The sequence below is a fragment of the Furipterus horrens genome, unplaced genomic scaffold (assembly GCF_987537825.1).
Source record: "Furipterus horrens unplaced genomic scaffold, mFurHor1.1.pri manual_scaffold_13, whole genome shotgun sequence".
Lineage (NCBI taxonomy): Eukaryota > Metazoa > Chordata > Mammalia > Chiroptera > Furipteridae > Furipterus > Furipterus horrens.
The window spans coordinates 25,843,499-25,863,391 of NW_028327183.1; the positions used below are offsets into that span (position 1 = coordinate 25,843,499).

General features: G+C 39.1%; 1 protein-coding gene across 1 annotated transcript; it reads right to left on the minus strand.

The window, feature by feature from the left end:
- Positions 1 to 1,054: 1,054 nt before the first annotated feature.
- On the minus strand, positions 1,055 to 19,145 carry MPHOSPH6 (M-phase phosphoprotein 6). Its single transcript, XM_090260616.1, has 5 exons — positions 19,048 to 19,145; positions 14,405 to 14,517; positions 6,390 to 6,480; positions 2,146 to 2,240; positions 1,055 to 1,725 (listed from the first exon to the last, which is right to left on the minus strand). The coding sequence occupies exons 1-5, from the start codon at positions 19,096 to 19,098 to the stop codon at positions 1,593 to 1,595; spliced, it is 483 nt and encodes a 160-aa protein (XP_090116742.1). The 5' UTR covers positions 19,099 to 19,145; the 3' UTR covers positions 1,055 to 1,592.
- Between the last annotated feature and the right edge of the window lie 748 nt (positions 19,146 to 19,893).

Consider the following 19,893-nt stretch of genomic DNA (forward strand, 5'->3'; position numbering starts at 1 on the left):
GCATAAATGACATTTTGTAAGATGGAGTTTTATACCCTACCCAGGGCCGTAACTGAGTCTTAAGTAGACCATTCCACTATACCTGTTGCTCCTGTCTGTGGGGCGAGGGCTAAGACCTGTGAATTCCAGAGGCACAAGCCTATTGCTACACTTCTACTGTGAAATGGGTTCATCTGTCAAAAGTAATGCTGTGCAAAATGAGGGTGAATAAGATATTCCCTAAACTAATGGATCATGGTGTTGGCAGAGCACTGATAAGAACTTCTGACTTCTGCCCTAAAATGTAGAGAGCTCTTACCTTTACAATGAAAAAGAGAAAGATTGAGTTAAAATTCATGACTTTTTTCATAATTCTCCTGAAAGCTGAGGTCACAGAGCAATCAACATTTAAGGAGATTCAGAGCCCTGGCTAGGTGGCTCAGCTTGTTGGAGTATTATCTTGTACACCAAAAGGTTGTGGGTTCGATTCCGGTTGCAGCACATACCTAGGTTGGGGCACATACCTGGGTTGGGGTACATGCCTAGGTTGCAGGTTTGATCCCTAGTTGTGGCCCCAGTCAGAATGTGTATGGGAGGCAGCTGATCAATGTTTCTCTTTCTCTGTCTCCCTTCCTCTCTCTCTCTCTTCAAAAAAAAAAAATAATAATAATAAATTAAATAAAACATATCCTCAGGTGAGGACTAAAAAAATATTAAGGAGATTCAGAGAGAGAGGAGACACATACCCCATTTAGTTGCTAGGAATAAAATGAAGTCCTAAGTAGATATCTCCAGACAGAGACATACACATACATAAATTCCATGGGTTACTGTACTTACTATTTAGAATAAACAAGTAGACTACAAATGGTCTGGTGAGTGGTGAATTCTACTGAGCTATATTATAAGAAATTGATACTTGGTTTTCACCCACAGGAGGAAATTTCTTATGATAGAATCTAATATACCACCATATTCTAAATTAGTGGCTGGTTTTTCAAAGTTCCAACACTGTAATTACACTGAAACTATTACTTGAAAGTATAAGAGAATAGAAAAAGTATATGAAAACAGATGATTACAAAGTTATTTTTTTATTAAAGGCTTTAACAAAAACAAAAACATAATTCCACAAATTGACAATGACCTTGTAACATGCAAATGCTGTTCTTGATGAATTTACATATAATAAATTCTCATGGCATTTGATACTAAAATGTATGAATTGGCTTGATATTATTAGTAATTTGAAGTAAAATGTAAACATAAGGACAATTTAAATACTGGTATTACTTTATAAGTCAATTTTAGGTCAGTGACTGTAGAGATACATTAAAAAAAAATCTGGGTCAAAAAACTTTTAGGAAGCAATCATGTACCTTTGTACATTTGAAGATCAAGGGCTAAAAACCCACTATTGATGAATGCCATTAAGCAAAGGATGTATAACATCCATCATACACCTGTTTCAAGAACAGCATGCTTCCAAAATTATATATTTCTTTACAAATAAACATTACAGTATTACTAACTATAGAGAAACCACTGGAATGAGTTCTAACACATGTTAACTCTCATAAGGCATTCCTGAGCTATATCTTAAGGCATACATTTTAATCTTGGGGCTTTAAGAACATCTTCTTTGCTTTAATCGGTTTTATATCTCCATTCTCATCTTCTTCATAATTGATGCGGTCTCTTTTTTTGACAAACTTTTTTCCAATTGTCCCCACCAAAGTCTCATATCTGTTAAGATGATAAATAGCAAGAGTTTAATTTCAAATACAAAGGTAAGAATCAAGTCTTGTCAAGAACGCAACAAAGAATAAATAAAAAACAATTAAAATAAGCCATCTGAGTTAAAAACTTATGAACTTCTCTAAGAATAATTAAATTGTTTTTTATTTATTTATTTATTTATTTATTTATTTGTATTATTCTAAGTAAATTGAAATTATATTTAAAATATGTATTGGAAGCAGCACTGAAAATGGGCCCTTAACTGCCAACCCGAAGAGAGGTTTGAACCCACCCAGGTCATGTTAGAGAGAGCAGAAACAGTCATCTTCCTGTTGGGATAGACCAGGGTGTACGAGGAGCGCACATGTGAGAGCCACTAAATGCTGGGCGGCCCAGGTTACAAAGCTGTTCCAAGGTAACAGTTACCTTCTAGCCATTTCTTCATCTGACACGTCAAGCTCCACTGTTTCATCTTCAACTTCTTCTGCTTTGTTCTTAGAATTCATCTGAATCATTAATTTCTGAAAAATACACCAACACTGGCTATGTGGGCTGAAAAAGGCTTGTGAAAGGAACTAGTGTCAAATGTATTTGAAGGTAGAGAAAGTCAGAATCTATAGGACTAGCGAAAATTTATAAGGGAATTCTCTGTAATACTTTATTCCACAATGTGTTAACACAAGTCAGCTCTGAATTAAAAACATACTAAGACAAAGCCCCACTAGACTAGATTTGTTAATGGGTTAAAATTGTACTTCGGATCATAAATCTTACTATTAGTCACTTTTATCTAAAGCAGACACACTGTGACACCCACATACGGTGATTAAAAATTGGGAGGGGTAGCTCAGTTGCAGAGATCTCCACTGAGGAGTGAAGGGTCCCAGCTCCACACCAAGTCCCTGACCCCAGGGTTTCAGTGCTGGGAAGAGAAGTTCCCATAACTTCTGGCTGTAAAATCCAGCAGGGATTGAGGCTGAGCTAGATGAAGGGCTCCTAGAGCTCCAGGCATTTCTTTTAATGGGCCTGTGCACAGACTTACTTACTCTGAGCTCCAGCTATGGGGCAGCCGCCTGAAAGGCTCCAGGGACATGTGGGGAGGACTGAATGTCTTGCATCAGGATGAAGGCTAGAAGAACAGCTTTCTCCAAGATGGAAGTACTGGCAGAGGCCATTGTTTCTTTGCTGAATCTTCCTCTGCAACAGAGCCCACCCAAGCCATTTCCAGTGGCTCTTCCATACAAATGGCTTATCCTGGCTCATGCTGTGGACTTTTCTAAAATCTCTCAAACAAGCAGCATCTGGTCTCAGCTTACCCCATACTTCTTGCTAAGTGGCCCCAGACCAAGCACCAGCAGCAGCTGGCCTTGGTTCACAGCTTGGCCTCTCTCAGGCTCCTCCAAGCCCAGGACAAGAAGCAGCCATCTGCAGATGGCTCTGTAGCTCCAGGCAGGGCATAGGAAGCTGCCGACGTTGTCTTGAACCTTCTGGGAAGCTTCAGAGCCAGCAAACGCAGCAGCCAGCTTTCAGACCATGCCAAATTACAACCCAAACGCCTTCATGACTGACACACTCAAGAGACGAACTCAGTGGGCACCAGAGACCTGCTGAATGAGTCCTGCTTTGTGGGGCAGTAGTGGGTGGGGGATTAGACTCCTGCATTGCGGGTTGTCCATGGTGGTCTTGGCCAGTCCTTGAAGTTGACTGAACTGAGGGTAAATCCCTCTCATTTGATATGCCAACAGCAATCAAGGATCAACTACAACAGAAAGGTGCACACAGCCTACACTGGGGGCACAGCTGGAGTGCCCATCTTGGGGGACTGGGGAGACCATACCACTGGACCCTACAGGACACCTACTACATAAAGACCCTTTATCAAGACCGGGAGATGTAGCAGCTCTACCTAATACATAGAAACAAACACAGGGAGGCAGCTAAAATGAGGAGACAAAGAATCATGGCCCAAATGAAAGAACATGACAAAACTCCAAAAAAATAAAACAAAATGAAGCCAAGCAATCTACCAGATGCAGAGTTCAAAACACTGGTTATAAGATCAATGAATTTAAGGAAAGAGTAGATGAACTTAGTGAAAAGTTCAACAAAGATATAGGAAACATAAAAATGGAGAAAGAAAATAAAAAGGAACCAGTCAGAAATGAAAAATACAATAACTGAAATGAAGACTACATTACAAAGAATCAACAGTAGAGCAGATAAAGCAGATGATCAAAATCAGCTCTTTGGAAGATAAGGAAGAGAAAACACCCAATCAGAACAGCAGAAAGAAAAAATACAAAAAAAGGAGGACAGTATAAGGATCCTCTGGGACAACTTCAAGTGTACCACCATTTACTTCTTGGGGGTGCCAGAAGGAGAAGAGAAAGAGCAAGGAACTGAAAACCTATTTGAAAAAAAATAATGATGGAAAACGTCCCTAATCTGGAGAAGGAAACAGTCATAAAAGTCCAGGAAGCTCAAAATCCCAAACAAGTATCCAAAGAGGCCCACACCAAATTAAAATGCCAAAGATTAAAGACAAAGAAAGAATCTTAACAGCAATAAAGGAAAAGCAGTTAAGCTACCTACAAGGGAGCTGCCATAAGACTGTCAGCTGATTTCTCAACGGACACTTAGGCCAAGCAATAGCATAAAATATTTAAAGTGAGGAAAATCAAGGACCTACAATCAAGATTACTCTATCCAGCAAAGCTATCATTTAGAATCGAAGGACAGCTTTGGCTGATGTGGCTCAGTGGATTGGGTACTGGCCTGTGAACCAAAAGGATGCTGGTTTGATTCCTGATCAGGGCACATGCCTGGTCTGCTGGCCAGGACCCTGGTTGGGGGCCTGCGAGAGGCAACCAATCCATGTATCTCTCACACATTGCTGTTCCTCTGCCTCTCTTCCTCCCTCCTTTTCCCTCTCTCTAAAAGTAAATAAATAAAATCTAAAAAAAAAAAAAAGAACTGAAGGACAGATAGACAAAAAGCTAAAGGAGTCCATTATCATCAAACCAGTATTACAAGAAATGTTAAAGGGACTTCTTTAAGAAGAAAAAAAAAGCCTGGCTGCTGTGGCTCAGTGGATTGAGTGTCGGCCTGCGAACCAAATGGTTGCCAGTTCAATACTCAGTCAGGGCACATGCCTGGGTTGCACGCCAGGTCCCCAGTTGGGGGCGTGTGAGAGGTAACCACACATTGATGTTTTCCTGTCTTTCTCCCTCCCTTCCCCTTGCTCTGAAAATAATAAATAGAATCTAAAAAAAAAAAATTTTAAAAAGCTAACAATAGAAAATATATTTTTTAAAAAAGGTCAAGAATACAAATAATAACATGGCAATAAATACATATCTATCAATAATTATGTTAAATGCAAATGGATTAAAAGCTTCAGTAAAAAGACATGATGGCTGAATGGATACAAAAACAAGACTCTTACATATGCTGTCTACAAGAGACTCATCTCAGATTGAAACACACACACAAACTAAAAGTAAAGAGATGGAAAAAGACAGTTCATGAAAATGGGAAAAAACAAACAAAAAAGTTGGGGTACCAGACAAAACAGACTTTAAAACAAAGGCTATAACAAGAGACAAAGAAGGATCGAGCCATTCCACTTCTATTTATTCAAAGAAATCTAAAACACTAACTTGAAAAGACATATATCCATATGATCATTGCAGCATTATTTACAATAGCAAAGATACAGAAGCAAACTAAATTTCTATCAATAAATGAATGGATAAAGAAGTGGTGCTTATATATAATGGAATATGACTGAACCATGAAAAAGAAAATCTTGCCATATTCAAAGACATGGATGGATCTAGAGGGTATTGTGCTGACTATGTTGCGGGCTTGATCCCTGGTTGGGGCATGTATGGGAGGCAACCAATAGATGTTTCTCTCACATTGATGTTTCTTTCTGTTTTTCGCTCTCTAAAAGAAATTTAAAAAACTCATGTCTTCGGGCAAGAATTAAAAAATAGTAATAAAAAATAGTGCCAGCACTGAGAAACCCTGGCTTCAAGTGTTAGTTATAAACTAAAGCTTTAAAAAGACCTCCATTTGGCTGGTTAAGTACCTGATAGGATGGCTTTTAATACACAACCAGAGCTCTAATATTTCTTAAGTGAAGGCCTGTGCTTCTTTCCAAACCAGAGGCAGGAAAATTCAAATGAACAGTGCAGCTATAAGGTGAATATTTACTTTTTAAATAAACTTTCCCGAGGAGTCTTAAAAATCTATTTACAAGCTAGTATCAAAACCTGTCCATTAAGAAATCAAATTACTCAATTTTTAAGTAAACATTTTTCCATTAGAGAAGATACATTTATAGATGTCAGAAAATAACTTTTCATGATAGCATCATATGAATAAAATCCCGACATTCTTCTAAAGGACCTGAGCTAAAATTCTAACACTTAACAGTGTCACTGTCAGGGACTTACTGCTATATTAAATTATCTACTCAATTCTTCCATAAAACTAGAGTGCAGCGCCTGCAATTTCTTTAAATAGCTATGGCAATATTTCAAGACTTGTTATTTTCCATATAATGAGGAGAAATGGTACCTGGTGGGGAAAAAACCTAAATCCAATCATTAGCAGAAAGAATTCAATTGGAAAAATTTAAAATTTGAAGCAATTATATTTAATACCTCAACCTCAGGATTAAATCCTCTGAATGACATTCTTCCATAGAGAAGATCTTCACATAACAAGAAACTCTGCTCTTCTATTATAAAACTCCTAAACAGGAAAATAAACCTGTATTAATAGTATGTCTACTTATAACAAAGCACAGCAAATGTAAGTCAAGATTTCAAATACAAAAATCGATCTTACAGTTCTCAGCAGAATCATCTAAAAATACAGTAAGATTTCTAACAGGGTTAAAAATAAAAACTGATTACTTCGTCTGGCAAAAGCATTAGGAGACAAGAGCTGCAGGCGGGAGGCACAGTCTCTTCTAAACACTACATTTAATTTACATAGATGCGTTATGTAAAGACCTAAAGTATTTGTAATAAACCCGAAATTTTCAAATTTGAAGCAAAATTTCTTTGATGTTTACGCCCCCCACCTAGTTCTTATTACATACTCAGAAATCAAAGTCCTGGGCAACTTTAGAAAAATTTATGAGTTGGTTTAGCTATAAATAATGATGGATCGTGGATGACTTAAGCAGAGAATGAATTGACTGTAAGGACAGTGGGTATCTCACAGAATCGCTAGGAAAGCTGGATGAACAGAACTAGAAAATGGGTGAAAATAATAGTGGATAGGAAGTCAATCCAAAATCAAAATCATGCTACAAAATCAGCCTAGTAAAAATGATGCTGCTGTTGCTGAGGGGGACCAAAACTGGACATCACAGAGGGTATCGGGCAGGCAACTGTTGCCTAGAAACAGGATGCTGGGGTGGATGTTTTCCGTGTCTAAAAGGGATTCTCCTGAGTCCCTAGTTCATGACCCCAATCCCAGGTGAGCATATCTGGCTATAGTTCTGCTATCAACCAAAAAGCACGCTGGGAAAGCAAATACCTGGCCTTCATGGCTTCTTTGGTAGAAAGTCAGCCCTGTTTCTTGTCAAAGTTCACTCATTCATTCATTTACTCAGCAAACACTTATTAAACCAAACTGTGTGTGAGGCACTTCTAAAAGCTGGGGAGACAGCCATGTATAAGAGAGCCTCTTCTCTCATGGAGGTTATATTCTAGAGTGGTGCCAAATAATAAATAAAAGATATATTTATACAATGGATAAAAAGGAAGCAGGATATTCTGCTCCTGGACAGAAGGGGGTAACTGGTATCTAACTAGCCCTCCTACAGCAGCCAACTATAAAACAGGACAAAACAGGGAAGAGTGAACAAGTTAAAGCATAGGAATGCAATGCCGAAGAGGAAAACCAAATGAGGTGAGCTCCACGAATGCCCACCTTCCGACAGGAGGCAATCTGTAGGCTGTGGGGCGGGGAGCGGAAGCTCACACAGCATCCAGTCTCACCGAAGTGAAGAGACAAACTGTTCGGGTTTCAGAAGTGGCTGACATATTCATACATGGGTCACATACCAGATACACAAGGGAACTAAACAAAGGAATTCGGGGCCTGCATACTGGGTCCCCTTGAATCTTTGGCTGAATTCTAGGCTGTACATGTGCAGGGTGAGTCAACGGTGTCAAGAGAAAAATAACGATTTCCAGAAGAACAATTACTCGGTGCATTAGTTTCCTATGGCTGCTGTATTAATTGGTGGGTTAAAGCAACAGAAATGTATGCTCTTATCATTCTATAACCTGAAATCAGTTCCACTGGACCAAAATCAAGGTGTCAGCAGGGCTGCATTTCCTTGAGAGGGAAGGAGAAGAGAATTCATTCCTTGCCTTTCCAGCTTCTCTTGGCAGCCAACCTTCACTGGCTTGTGATTGCATCATTTCAAGTCTGTGTCCTCCATGGTCACAATGCTGTCTCCTGTGTGTGCATGACATCCCTCTCTCTGCCTGTATGTATGTATGTATGTATGTATGTATTATATATATATATGTAAAATCAGTGTTCAGATTACTCAAAGAATATACTTAGACTGCCCTAACATAGCAAAACATATAGGGGTCAGCTTTTCTGAAACATCTAAGGGTATTTTGTAACACAAAAAAATGTTAGCTGTTAAAAGATTTTTAGAGTATAAAGGAATCTATTGTTAACTGTTTTTATGTATGAATGATTATTAGAGAATATATTCACTAAATTATTTTGTAATTATTTGTTTCTCCTGTTGCCATTCACTTGGGGTATTTGGTGAATAAATATTTACTTTAATGGCTCCTGTACACGCCAGGCACCATGTTAAATGCTCTACATCAAAGATAAATAGGTGAGGCCTTTGTCCCATCCAAGCACATCAATAAAGTATTCTTCAGTGTATTCAATAACATCTGTGGTTTCTGGCCTTTCTGAATGCTTGTGGAGGAAACCACACCTTAGAAGGTCCAAATGCTGATGGTGCTTCTGACATTCTTCTATCACTAAAATTCTAACATTATCTTATTTATTTCCAAAGCCACTTAACTTTTTTAAATCCTCACCTGAGGACACGCTTATTGATTTTAGAATGTGGGGAAGGGAGGGAGAGGGAGAGAAATATTGACGTGAGAAACATTGATTGGTTGCCTCTCATACATACCCCAACTGGGGGCCTCTTGTATGCGTCCCAGCTGGGGGCTGAACCCACAACCTAGGCATGTGCCCTGACTGGGAATCATACCTGCAGCCTTTTGGTTTAAAGGATAATGCTCCAACCAAGTGAGCCACACTAGCCAGGGCCAAAGCCACTTAAATTTTTCAGGCTCTTACTCTTCTGAGAGTTGCGACTCATGGCAACATGAAATTTCTCTGGAAGATCTTGCAATGGGTCTGTGAATGCTATGCAGATAAAGGGGATATTGTATTTTCAGTTTTTTGGACAGAATTACACCTAATGTCAAGACTCAGTGCTTACTTATGCTATCTTTCCATATGTTAAATTTATCTAATTTCATTTACCTTCTGCTCCTATTATACCAAATAATAAGACAAAGCTCTGGTTGGAATAAGAAAAAGAATCTAACTTAACTAGAAACTCACTTTTTAATATAAATTTACAAGTCATATTTGGGCTTTTATCTTCATGGATCTGAACTTCAGCATTTTCATCTATAAAATGGAGATATAATATCCTGAAGGGTTGTTGGGATTGACTTATTATATGAATAACACCTAAAGACCAATGGATATTAAGAAAATAGTTACTATATCATTTGCAATAGTAAGGCCTTCACCAAAGAAGTCGCCCATAACATTTTTTGCTTTTCTTTAAGAATGATTTTTTTAGTAAGGATAACTGAAATTTAAAAAAATATGACATCACTGGTTGTAAAAAAGTTTGTCAATAGGTATCTTATAATTTTAAGATGGCCTTTTTCTGACAGACTGAGATGATAATCTCCAACATGAATTCTAATTTTGAAAAGAACCTATTCTTTCATGATCTTAAAACTAAATAGCTTTGAAGATGGTAGCAGAATAGGTAGATGTTACACTCACTTCCTCCCAGGAGCAAAACTGAAGAAAGCAACCTGAATGACTAACTGAAGACTAGTTGGAGAGGTCTTAGAGCCAAGGATTTATAGAAGAGGCCACATCGAGACTGGTAGGAAGGGCAGAGATACAAAAAAGGCTGGATGGCCCCACTCCCACAGAGGGTGGCTGAGATTGCAGGGGATATCTCCGCTGCGGTGGTTAGGTGGGGGTGGGGGTGGGGGGCTTCCCTGTGAGGTGTGTGGGGTCTCATCACCAAGATGGGTTCCCCAGCCCAGAGCACCAGAGCTAGGAAGAGGTGCCCATATAACATCTGGTTATGAAAATCAGTGGGGATTCTGTCCACTGCGGAGGGACTGGAGTCTGCTTAAGACATAATCACACTCTTAAAGGGTCAGCGCACAAAATCTCTCTTATAGCCACTCATCCTGGGATCTGATGGAGGGAGGGCATAAAGGACTTAAGAGTCGCATGAGAAGAGTCTGGGGTTTGTGGCCACCAGGATCCCTGTGCTGAATCACTCCCCCACACGCCAGATACCATCATTTTGGGTAGAGTACTCCCCTCCATATGGCATAAACCTCTGCCTCCCTTTTAAAAGGATATATATAATTGCATTTTGGTCTCCCCCAGATAAGCCAGAATAATCTCCCTATCTAAAGATCCTTAACTTAATTGAACCAGAAAAGTCAATTTTGGGATATAAGGTAACACAGGCTCCAGGGAAGAAGCCTGGATATTATCTGGGAGGCCATTTTCCAGTTCATCACACCTGGGAAAGAAAATTTATCCTGGAATTGTATGTTGAGACTTTGCACAGAGGAGGGAAATGTTTGACTTGTGTACCTAGAGTGAAGAGACCAAGCTGAACACCCTGTGACAAGGTCTCACCTTGGAGTACAGCTAATCTAGCCCTGGAGTAAAGGAAAAAGTAGAACTCCTGTCTGTATAGAAGTTAATTCTACCTTAAAAAAAAACACCTATGTGAACACTGAACTCTAGTTAACACATAAAATGTACTGTATGCTTACTGTGAAATACATCAAAAACAAAATAAATTGACTTATGTATAGAGGAGTGGAAAAATGTGATACAAAATGTTTAAATAAAAACAAAATCACCTCTTTAAAATGAATGGAAGATTTAAACAGGTACTTCACAAAGGTAGATACTGAAATGGCCAATAAGCACATAAGCGTTCTTTAACATTATAAGTCACCAGGAAAAGGCAAATTAAATACCACGAGAAAGCACTAGAACACTAAATAGGTAAAATTAAAAAGATAACACCAAATATTGGAAGAGTGTGGAACAACTAGAACTTCTTAAACTACCTCAGTGAAAATGTAAAATGGTACAATCACTTTGGAGACTGATCTGAAAACTTCTCTTACGTTACATACATCCCAACCTTATGATCCAGCAATTCCACCTTTACCTAAGAGACATGAAAACACAATTCTATCCAATTCATCCAAATTCTTTTTAGCTAAAGAATTTGTCTTTGGTTGCTTTCTGAGGTGGGGCCTGGGCAGACCTCTTGGATGGGGTGATATTGAGCAAAGTCCAGAAGACACTGAGGAACAAGATATGAGGATACCTGTGGAAAAATATATTAGGGCCTGGTTAAAAGTAAAGGCCTTGAGAGGGGAATGTAAGTGGCCTGTCTGAGAAATAGTAAGGAGGTCTCTACGAACTTGAACGGAATGGAAGAAGGTAAAAATGTTAGGAGGTAAAAATTATTTCCCTGATAACACTAAGATGTTATTTGTCTTTTCCACTATATTGACATCTGCACAGTGCATGCAGAAGCAATTATGGGTAAAATCACATCTTATTATGAATTAAAGTAGTGATCCCAGACTGTACTAGCAGTCATTATATTGCTCACCACCAATGTTCAGTTTTTAAAAAGCCAGTATTTATGTTCTCAATGAAGCACTACAAATTTATTGTTATTGATCTCAGCCCTTGACTACACTTTAAAAAAATATTGCCTACACAAAATGGGAAGCATATTTAAGGTACTTCTAGCTAGTGAAGTATGACTGTCTTGAGAAAATGCATCGAGTTGTGAGTTGACTAGGTACTTTTTTCTTGGTACACCAAAGCTATGGTTACTTAGTCTTGGGTACTCGGCAGACATTTTCTTGAAAATGAATAAAGTAAATATGTCACCTCGTGGGAAACAACTAACAAAACTTACTGCCAATAACAAAATTCAAGTTTTCAAGCAAAAATTGGAATTTTGAATAGCTTGTACATGTCATTTTGGGCTTGATGGCTTCCCAATACTTAAAAGACTTTTCTGATGAAACCCATGGTGATAGTAATATGATTTTTGATACTGTACAATGAAATGAGCTACTTGGAAAATCTATATAACTCATTAAACTAATGTAGTCTAAATGAGAAATGCATGTTATGAAATTATGCATTGACAAAAAATCTATTCAAAATGTAAGACCAATGATTATGAAAGGTTCACAGATATTTTCAGATTCCACACTGCAGTTAACTTTTAAGAAAATTACTACTTATTGAGTTTTGGAGTAGTATCAAAGAATGATCTGGAAAAAAAACCCCTCCCTTTTCAACTACATCATCTGTGTGAGGGTGGACTTCCATTATATACTTCAATGAAAACAACATACTACAACAGGCTGAACGCAGGAGTTAGAAGAATCGAGCTGTCTTCTATTATGTCAGACTTTGAGAGAGATTTGCAAAAATGCAAACCACCACCACTCTTCTAATTTTTTTGTTTCAGAAAAGTTCTTTTTCACGCAAAATGTGTTATTTACGCTAACACGTCACACATTTATTTCCTAATTTCTAAAAATTGCTTTAATTTCTTATGTAAATATTGACATGATATAAACCACACAAAGGAAAGCTCTTTATGGGTTCTAAATAATATTTAAAAATGCAAATGATCCTTGAGCCCAAAACTTCGAGCTTCACCATTCTTTAGGTTCTTCTCACGGGCCCTCTAGTCTAGTTAGCACCTCACTTCCTGCAGAACTGCCTCTCCCTGAGGGAATCTAAACTCAGGCACACATTCTTCTGATCTTGGATTTCGAGTCTCTAAAACTGAGAGAAATAAATTTCTGTTGTGTGTATGTTACCCTGTCTGTCGCATTTTGTTATCATAGTTCAAACAAACTTGAGAATATTTACCTCCTATGGAAGGAATCTAAAGGTAATTTTTCTGGGAATAATATACTTGTGTTAGAGGGCAAGGGATACTGAAAACAAGATGGAAATAGTCCTGCTCTTCAATTAAAGTAAGTAACAAAGTATCTGGGATACTTTGTGCAAATTTAGTCAAGGCATAAAATTAAATTATAGCTCCTTACCAGTAATGGTCCCTTCCTACAACCCCTACTTCCAAGTCCATACCATCTCTTGCATTATAACATTCTCTTCTCCTTCCTCGCTAACATCTTCCTTTCTCTGAGAAGCAGCAAAGAAGAGCAAGTACACAGAGAAGGAAGCAAAGAAAACAAAGTACCTTCCTCCCATCCTTCTGATAGGACATACTTTCTATCTTTAGAAAAGGGTATCTAACCTTCCAAAAAAGATACAGAGAAAATCATTGAAATGAACATGGGTATGTTAAAAAAAATTTATAAGAAAAACCATAAGTGTCTGAAGATAATAAGTGGCATCTTCAGTCCTTGAGACCCAGAGCACAGAGGCTTACTAAGGTAAAAAAAGCATCAAGGAGAAACGGCAAGTAGTTTCCAGAAGAATTTAGATATATTAATGAACGATGTGAGTTCATCATTCCTTCATTCAAAATTATTTGTCAAGCACCAAATAAACTTAAGAGTGGAAGAGAAATGGTCTAGTGTATTATCTCAGCTTTAGCAATGACTGACTAGTTGGGCAATTCTGAGCCAAATTATTTTTTCTTAAGCTTCAGTTTCCTCAACTATAAAATGGATAAAATACAGTAGCCAGCTCTCAAGTCTGCTGAGGATAAATAATTAAAAGATGTAAGTGCTTAGCCCAGTTTCTAGCATACACTACTGACTCAATAAATGTTAACTAAAATGATTGGTATTAATAGTAAAAATTTTGAAAAAGGAAAAGAAACAAACAAAAATCTCTTGACCTGCCTTTGAGAAGCGCAGTCTAATGAAGAATTGTGTTGAACTGAAATAAAACTGGAGAGCTCTGAAGAACACACCTAATCTTTGGAATTTAATACACAGCAAGTACACTATAGATTCTCATAAAAGGTCCCCAGTAATTACCAGAGATATGGGCTAGACTCCTTTATGTAATGCAAAAAAAAAAAAAAAAAAAAAAAGAGACAGAGAGACAGAGACACACACATACACACACACACAGAGCGAGCGAGAGAGAGAGAAACACAGTTATAAATGACAGCGAGGGCCAGTAAAAATGTATCCAAGTATACCTCTTATAGAATTAATAATTTTAGAAAACTACTTATAAGGCTAATTCAAGAAACTGAACAGAGTTATTTCATGGGCTTAATGTCACTGAAATGATGAGTTAAATTTACAGGGATTTTGCTCTGAATGCCCAATGTACCATTAATATAATTTCTAATAAAACGTACTCTTTCTCTTTAAGTTCTGGCAAATCTAAGTACCAGTGCTCTTCACTAATAATTTTCTTTTCTTCCTCCTCTAGTTGTTTCTTCGTTTCCAAGTCCAAACCCCTTTGCATGAACTGTCAAAACAAAATAAAATCAGTGTCAGCAACTAATTTCCCCAAATTAAAGAAAACACAAACAACTTCATTCTTCCATTTGTTTTTTCCCCATTTCTTCAGGAATCCCATCGCACGATTGAGGACTATAAATTTAGATGAAAGCAAAGCCACATCTATAAACCTGCTCTTCACTTGTAACTATCCTCTAAAATGCTGATCAACTCTAGGTTGCTCTTTATTCTAAAATTTGTAGAAGTTCAACTCAAAATAGGCCAGTAGATAAAATAGCATTCCTGCTGCTAGCTTCTCCTGACATTAGCTGCTGGAAGGACAGAATAGAGAGGCTGAAAAACAACAGCTCTACTTCCAGAGGACAGGTAACCAAACCGAGAGGTTAACCACAGCAAAATCAAGTATCAATATAGGAAAAAATGAATTCAGAAACCACCCAGCAGTTAGGTCTAGGATTCCACTGGTTTCCATTTACCCCTATTTCCCTCCCTTATCCAGGCTCCATCTTGCTTTTCCCTCCACTCCAGCTCTTCCAAAAACAAATTTTTTAGACATAAGGGCTTTATCAATGATGAGGATGTGAGGAAACTGGATCTCCTCTGTGGAAAAGAGCTAAGACAGTTTCTTACTCAACTAAACAAGAACTTACCCATATGACCCAGCAATTGTCCTCTTGGGCACTTATCCCAGAGAAATGAAAACTTGTGTTTACTCCAAAACTTATACACAAATAAACAGAGCAGTTCTATTTGTAATGGCCAAAAACTGTAAACCACCAAAACTCTTCAACAGGTGAATAGTTAAAATAAACCATGTTATATCCATAGCATGTACTACTCAGCAAGAAAAAGGAAGTATTCATATACTCAACAACTTAAATGGATCTTAAGTGAAATACACTGAATGAAAAAGCCAATCTCAAAGGCTATATATTATATGATTGTATTTATATAACACCCTTAAAATAACAAAATTATAAAAATGAAAAATAGATTAGTGGTTGCTAGGGGTTAGCGATAACACAAGGGAGTGGGTGTGTCTACAAGGGGGTAGCTAGAGGGAACCCTGTGGTGACGGAACAGCTTTGTATCTTGAATGTGATGGTAGTTAGATAAATCTACATACAATAAATCATATGGAACAGTCACACACTCACAAATGTATTAAGGAGTGCAAGACGAAATGGTGAAATCTGGGTAAGTTCTGTGGCCTGTATCACTGTCAATTTCCTGGCTTTGCACAATTTGTTCGTTTGTCCTCCTTTAACTGTGCCTATATTCTCAACACATAAAAGAAATGGCAGTTTCTGGAATGCATACCCTGTAGTTCCTAGCCCTTCTGCCTATTCAACATTATGCTTCCATTTTCTAACAAAATGTTCACTTGTGAAGGCCCAGAGCACAAGTCATTTGATAAACCTTCCTTGCTTCTACAATAGCCTTATAAACACTGATTTATTGTTTATTACACTTCTTCTATGTCTCCCCAAGGACTAAGATTGTGAATGTAGACCATGTTCCTTGTCCACCTTACATTACTGGTACTTAGGCTGCACCTGGTACACAGAAAAGTTTAATAAAGCTTGTCTGAATGTAAATGATTCTAGACGTCTTATTTTTCCAGATTTCCTTTCTTGGATAGTTCTTTCAATCTAAATGTCTCATTTCATTACTCATATTCTTTGTGGTAAAGCTCACCAATCCTGTCCAACTGCCCTTTTATCTCCTATTTTTAAGTTAGTTAAATATTCTTTATGGTATACAAATAGCCATATACATAGGTACCAAAATACATGCACACACATACAATATTTCTATACATATGGAAATAGAAAACCTTGTGACTATGAATGAAGCAACTCCAGACCTAGGTAGCAGCTCAATTCCTCTGATTCTACAGCATCTAAGAACATAGTCTAAAGCTAGTAATTTCATTTTACTCAGATCCGAGGGCCTGGAGCAAGTATCACAAAATATAGTCCTTAGGCTAAACTTCTGTTGTTGTAAATAAAGTTTTACCAGAACAAAGCCACACTCATTTGATCCTGAAGTGCAATGGCCAAGTTCAGTAGACAGACTGGCCCACAAACCTCAAGTATTAATCTATTCCTTTACAGAAAAAGTTCACCAACTCCTGTCTGAAGAATCCAAGAGCTAAACTTACAAACAAACTTACACCCTTTCTACAACAATTCCATCATACTGAAAAGGCCTTCCAACTCCATCTTCCACTTTCTACTCCTCATCAGGATCAAACTCTACCCCCTACTGCTGAGCCAAGGCAGAGGACTTCAAGTACACTGGAAAACAAATGAGTCAAAATTAAATCCTCAACCCTGTCATCCTTGCTCTATACTCAGCTCCCGCTGAACAGCTACACTGGATACAATAACTTCAGGCAGCTGCTCCATTCCTCCTCATGACACTCTATCTGCAAATAAGTTCTTATCAGAGCCCTGGCTGCTGTGGCTCAGTGGACTGAGTGTCGGCCTGAGAACCAAGTATTGCTGGTTCGATTCCCAGTCAGGGCACATGACTAGGTTGCACATCAGGTCCCCAGTTGGGGGCGTGAGTGAGGCAACCACACAATTATATTTCTCTCCCTCTCTTTCTTTTTTCCCCTCTCTCTAAAAATAAATAAATAAATAAATAAATAATTAAAAAAAAATTATTATCAATGATGAAGTTGTTAACCCAAATAAAGAACCTGGATATTTTTTCCCCTCCCCTTTGTTTCCAATATCTAGTTGAGTCACTCAACCACGCAGTAAGGGGTAACTTATTTTTAAAATTTAATTTCTCCGTTCCTAACTCCCAAGTCAGACCTTTGGTCTGGGCCCTAATCATCCAGCACATCTTCATTTGACTGTTCCGAGAGTTAAACAACTGCTACAATTTCTTCAGTGCCTGTTCCGTCAATCTACTCCGCTCTTTGAAATCTACATGATTACAAACCATAAGCCAAGATAAAACTCAAAGTTTGCTAGTATGCATGAAAGAAATACTTTAGAAACTATAAATTATGCTATGACTTACCCTTCATTTTCACTCACCCTCTTCATCCCTAGTTACAACCGAGCTCAACTCAATAAACATTTTGCAAGGGCAGTACTTACTCTTTGATCTTTCAGAACATTATTTGTGCCTGGTTTCTTTTTTCCTGGAAATCTCACAACTCTCTAAACATGACATCGAACAGTTCACATTTCTAAGTGTTCAGCAACCAGTAGTAATTAAGAGCAAAGGGGCTCTGGAGCCGAACTGCCTGAGTTTGAGTCTTGTCTACATGGCTTATTAGCAGTAACTTTGGGCAAGTTACTTACGTCTCTGTTTCAGTTGCTTTGACTATTAGAGGGGGATAATAACTATACTCAACTCAAGGAGTTACACTGATTTCTTGGGTTGATATATGCAAAGCACTTAGAACTGTGTCTGGCACATAGCAAGAACTGTAAATGTTTGCTGTTATTTAAATTTTAAGGATTGGGCCCTGGCCGCTGTGGCTCAGTGGATTGAGAGTCGGCCTGCAAGCCAAGTGTCGCTGGTTCACTTCCCAGTCAGGGCACATGACAAGGTTGCACCTCAGGTCCCCAGTTGGGGGTGTGAGTGAGACAACCACACAGTGATGTTTCTCTCCCTCTTTCTCCTTTCCCCTCTCTCTAAAAATAAATAAGTTATTTAAAAATTTTTTTAAGGATTGGTTGTTTCCCCTGTTTTAATTCCTATATTCATTTTATCTATCCTTGTCTTTTTTAATATTTTGATATTATTTAAATTTGAAATATAAAAATAATTTTGCTTGGCATAACTCACTTTCACCTCAACTGTTGTAATTCCATCGCACCACCACCGCAACACCCACCCAGGCCATGAGAACTGCTGGATGGGCCGACTGCAAATTCTGTCCCCTGTAAGGTCTTTCTTTTATTAAGTATTGTCCACAGGATGCAGTAAGAGGCACAGCTAATGACACTGTTCCCCCTGCTCAACAGTTTCCCAATGCTCACAAGATAAAAAAATCCTTAATCTGGCCTAACATTTCCTGCTGTAACCTGTCTACTTTTTCAGGCCCATTTCTTGCTACTTGCCTTCTAGACATACCGAATTACCTTTAGTTCTTCAAACTCACCACAGATTTCTGGGTTTTTGCCTCTCTGACTACTGAATTCGCTCTTCTCTCCAGTTTCTGTTGCTATGCCCCCACCGCCCCTCAGTCTCTACTTGAGCCCCACTACCTATTCGCAGAAGCCCACGTGAGTTCCCTGGGGCTCCTGGCGCTTCTGGCATCACAGCACTTAATACGCCGTATCCTGGCTGCTTGTTTACACGTCTGTCTCTCCTACTCGACCGCTGACTTTATGAGATAATCCGCCGGCTTTCTAATCCAGTTTCCAGTGCCTACAGCAGAGCCGGCGCTAAGTGAATGAATAAACTAGACAGCTGGAGGCTCTCTGAGCCCCCCATGCCCCCGTTGCTTCGGCCTCGGCCTGGACCTGGAAGTCCTGCCCTCCCATCCTGGCTCCTCCGCAACCCGCACCTTCATGCGCAGCAAATTCTTAGACAACTTAGTTTTTCGCTCGGCCGCCATGCTACCTTCCTCACGGTTCCGCTCTCCGCCATAAGCCCCATCGCGCATGCGCGTCGCTACGTAAGCAGCGGCGTCGTCCTACGTGGCGCGCGTCTCCCCGCCCCGTAGTCCAGCCCTAGTACCTCGCGCTTGAACGCTCCCGGGCTCCCCGCGAATCTCCTCGGGGACCGCTTACCATTCCAGGAAGCTCAGGGTAAGGGCGCGACCGCCCATACTGGGATGAGAGAGTCTTAACAGCCGGAAGGAGACCCCAAAGAGGCCGAAGTTGGAGGAGGACCGAGCTCTGGTTGTTAGGAGCTGTGGTCTCTCTCCGGTTTCTGCCGGAGCCCTCAGGCCCCGCACCAGGCACTGCCCTGGCAGTGGCAGTGGCGGGTGCCGCCCGGCCTCTTAGACCCAGTCCTGCCGCGCGTCACTCATTCAGTTGTCCTGGTGAGACTTTGAGACGGTTGCCACACCATGCAGCCTGGTCCATTTCTTTTACAAGTTTCTAACGTGGATGGCGGGCTTCCTATGTTCTACATCGCTTTAGGTGTAATAGTTCATTTTATATTCACGAGACCCCATAGAGTGGTACTGCCCTTATCCCTGTGTTGCATTTGAGTAAATTGAGGTATAGAGAGGTTCTTTAAGTAGCCCGAAGACAGACTGAAGGAGGTGGGTATAAACTCAGGAAGTCTGGCTTCAAAAATACAACAGAAAGTATTAAATTCACATTAACTGTTGTGTGTGTCTTTGAACCTAAATCACCTTTCTGTTAAATACGAGGAATAGCAAGAGATAGTAAAGACATGAGGA

Bases quoted from the DNA above. Each gene is read 5' to 3' on its own strand.
- MPHOSPH6 (XM_090260616.1), bottom strand. From the start codon at position 19,098: ATGGCGGCCGAGCGAAAAACTAAGTTGTCTAAGAATTTGCTGCGCATG. The intron at 2,241-6,389 runs GTATTAAATATA...TGTATTTTTCAG, and splicing joins GATTTAATCCTGAGGTTGAG to AAATTAATGATTCAGATGAA. The intron at 1,726-2,145 runs GTAACTGTTACC...TCATCTTAACAG, and splicing joins GATGAAGAAATGGCTAGAAG to ATATGAGACTTTGGTGGGGA.